Source organism: Acanthisitta chloris, unplaced genomic scaffold, assembly GCF_000695815.1.
Source record: "Acanthisitta chloris isolate BGI_N310 unplaced genomic scaffold, ASM69581v1 scaffold24464, whole genome shotgun sequence".
NCBI classification, from domain to species: domain Eukaryota; kingdom Metazoa; phylum Chordata; class Aves; order Passeriformes; family Acanthisittidae; genus Acanthisitta; species Acanthisitta chloris.
Window position 1 is genome coordinate 650 of NW_008670165.1, and position 957 is coordinate 1,606.

Here is a 957-nt window from a genome sequence, read left to right on the forward strand (position 1 = left end):
AAAGTCCGTAAAACACTTGTAAAGCACTATGTTTAGATGCTTTGTGTATGCTTTGCTAACACCATGCACTCTTTGTTTGGATGAAGGTTCTCTCCCAACATTAACCTGAGATCTCTCCGTTGCTTTATTTCAGCTGATCGAGTGTCCTGACCATGTTGGATACTGGACAATGTTTGAACTGATCTCCCAGACAGGAGGCACCATTTTGCCAGTTGACACCTTAGTGCACTGTGTGAGTCACCACGGGGCAGATCTTGCTCATGGCTTTCTTGGAGGCTCCAGTTCCCCAGTGCCACAGGCTGTGCCTTGGACGAGGCTTCTGCCGCTGGACGCGACTCTGAACTGCTTGTTCTCGGAGCCTTCTGTGTATCAGTCACTGTTTGCCCGGAGGGAAGGAACCTTGTTTCTCAACATGCCTGGTAAGAATTGTGACTTTTCATGTTCATCAGCTTCCTTGTGAACAGTATGTGTAGAAGTAACTTGAGATATTGAAAAGCCTAAGTTTTGGTGTCCTGCATGTGTTCTGGTTCCCTCGACATGAGACCTGTTAGCCCATATTTCTGATTCAGCCTCTTCAGTTTTCCATGCATTTAGGAGTTTGGGTAAAGAATTCTTTCCTGGTCCCACCTAACAGAAGTGTACTCCCTCTTCTCACACATGCTTTGTCATAGCTTTGATTCAGCTAAAATCAGAGCACAGATTAAAAGAAAACAGCTCAAAAGAAAACAGTTTAAAGCAACATGCAGTGTGCATGGACTTCCTTCAGTGGTTCCTTGATGCACTCAGCTCCTCAGTAGCTTGGGGAGGAGGTCAGTAATATACTTAGCACAGAGTCACAGAATTTTAGGGGTTGGAATGGACCTTACAGGTCATCTAGTCCCAACACCCCCTGCCACGGGCAGGGACACCTCCCACTAGACCAGGATGCTCAAGTCCTCATCCAGCCTGGCCGTGAAC

The 957-nt window shown here is 46.9% G+C and overlaps 1 protein-coding gene across 1 annotated transcript in view; it reads left to right on the forward strand.

The window, feature by feature from the left end:
* The window catches only part of TICRR (TOPBP1-interacting checkpoint and replication regulator), a gene marked incomplete at its 5' end in the record, with an annotated part of 17,102 nt that overhangs the window by 596 nt on the left and 15,549 nt on the right, over positions 1-957 (forward strand). The window contains 1 exon segment of the mRNA XM_009073589.1: positions 134-419. Within this exon segment, the coding sequence (XP_009071837.1) occupies positions 134-419 (286 nt within the window).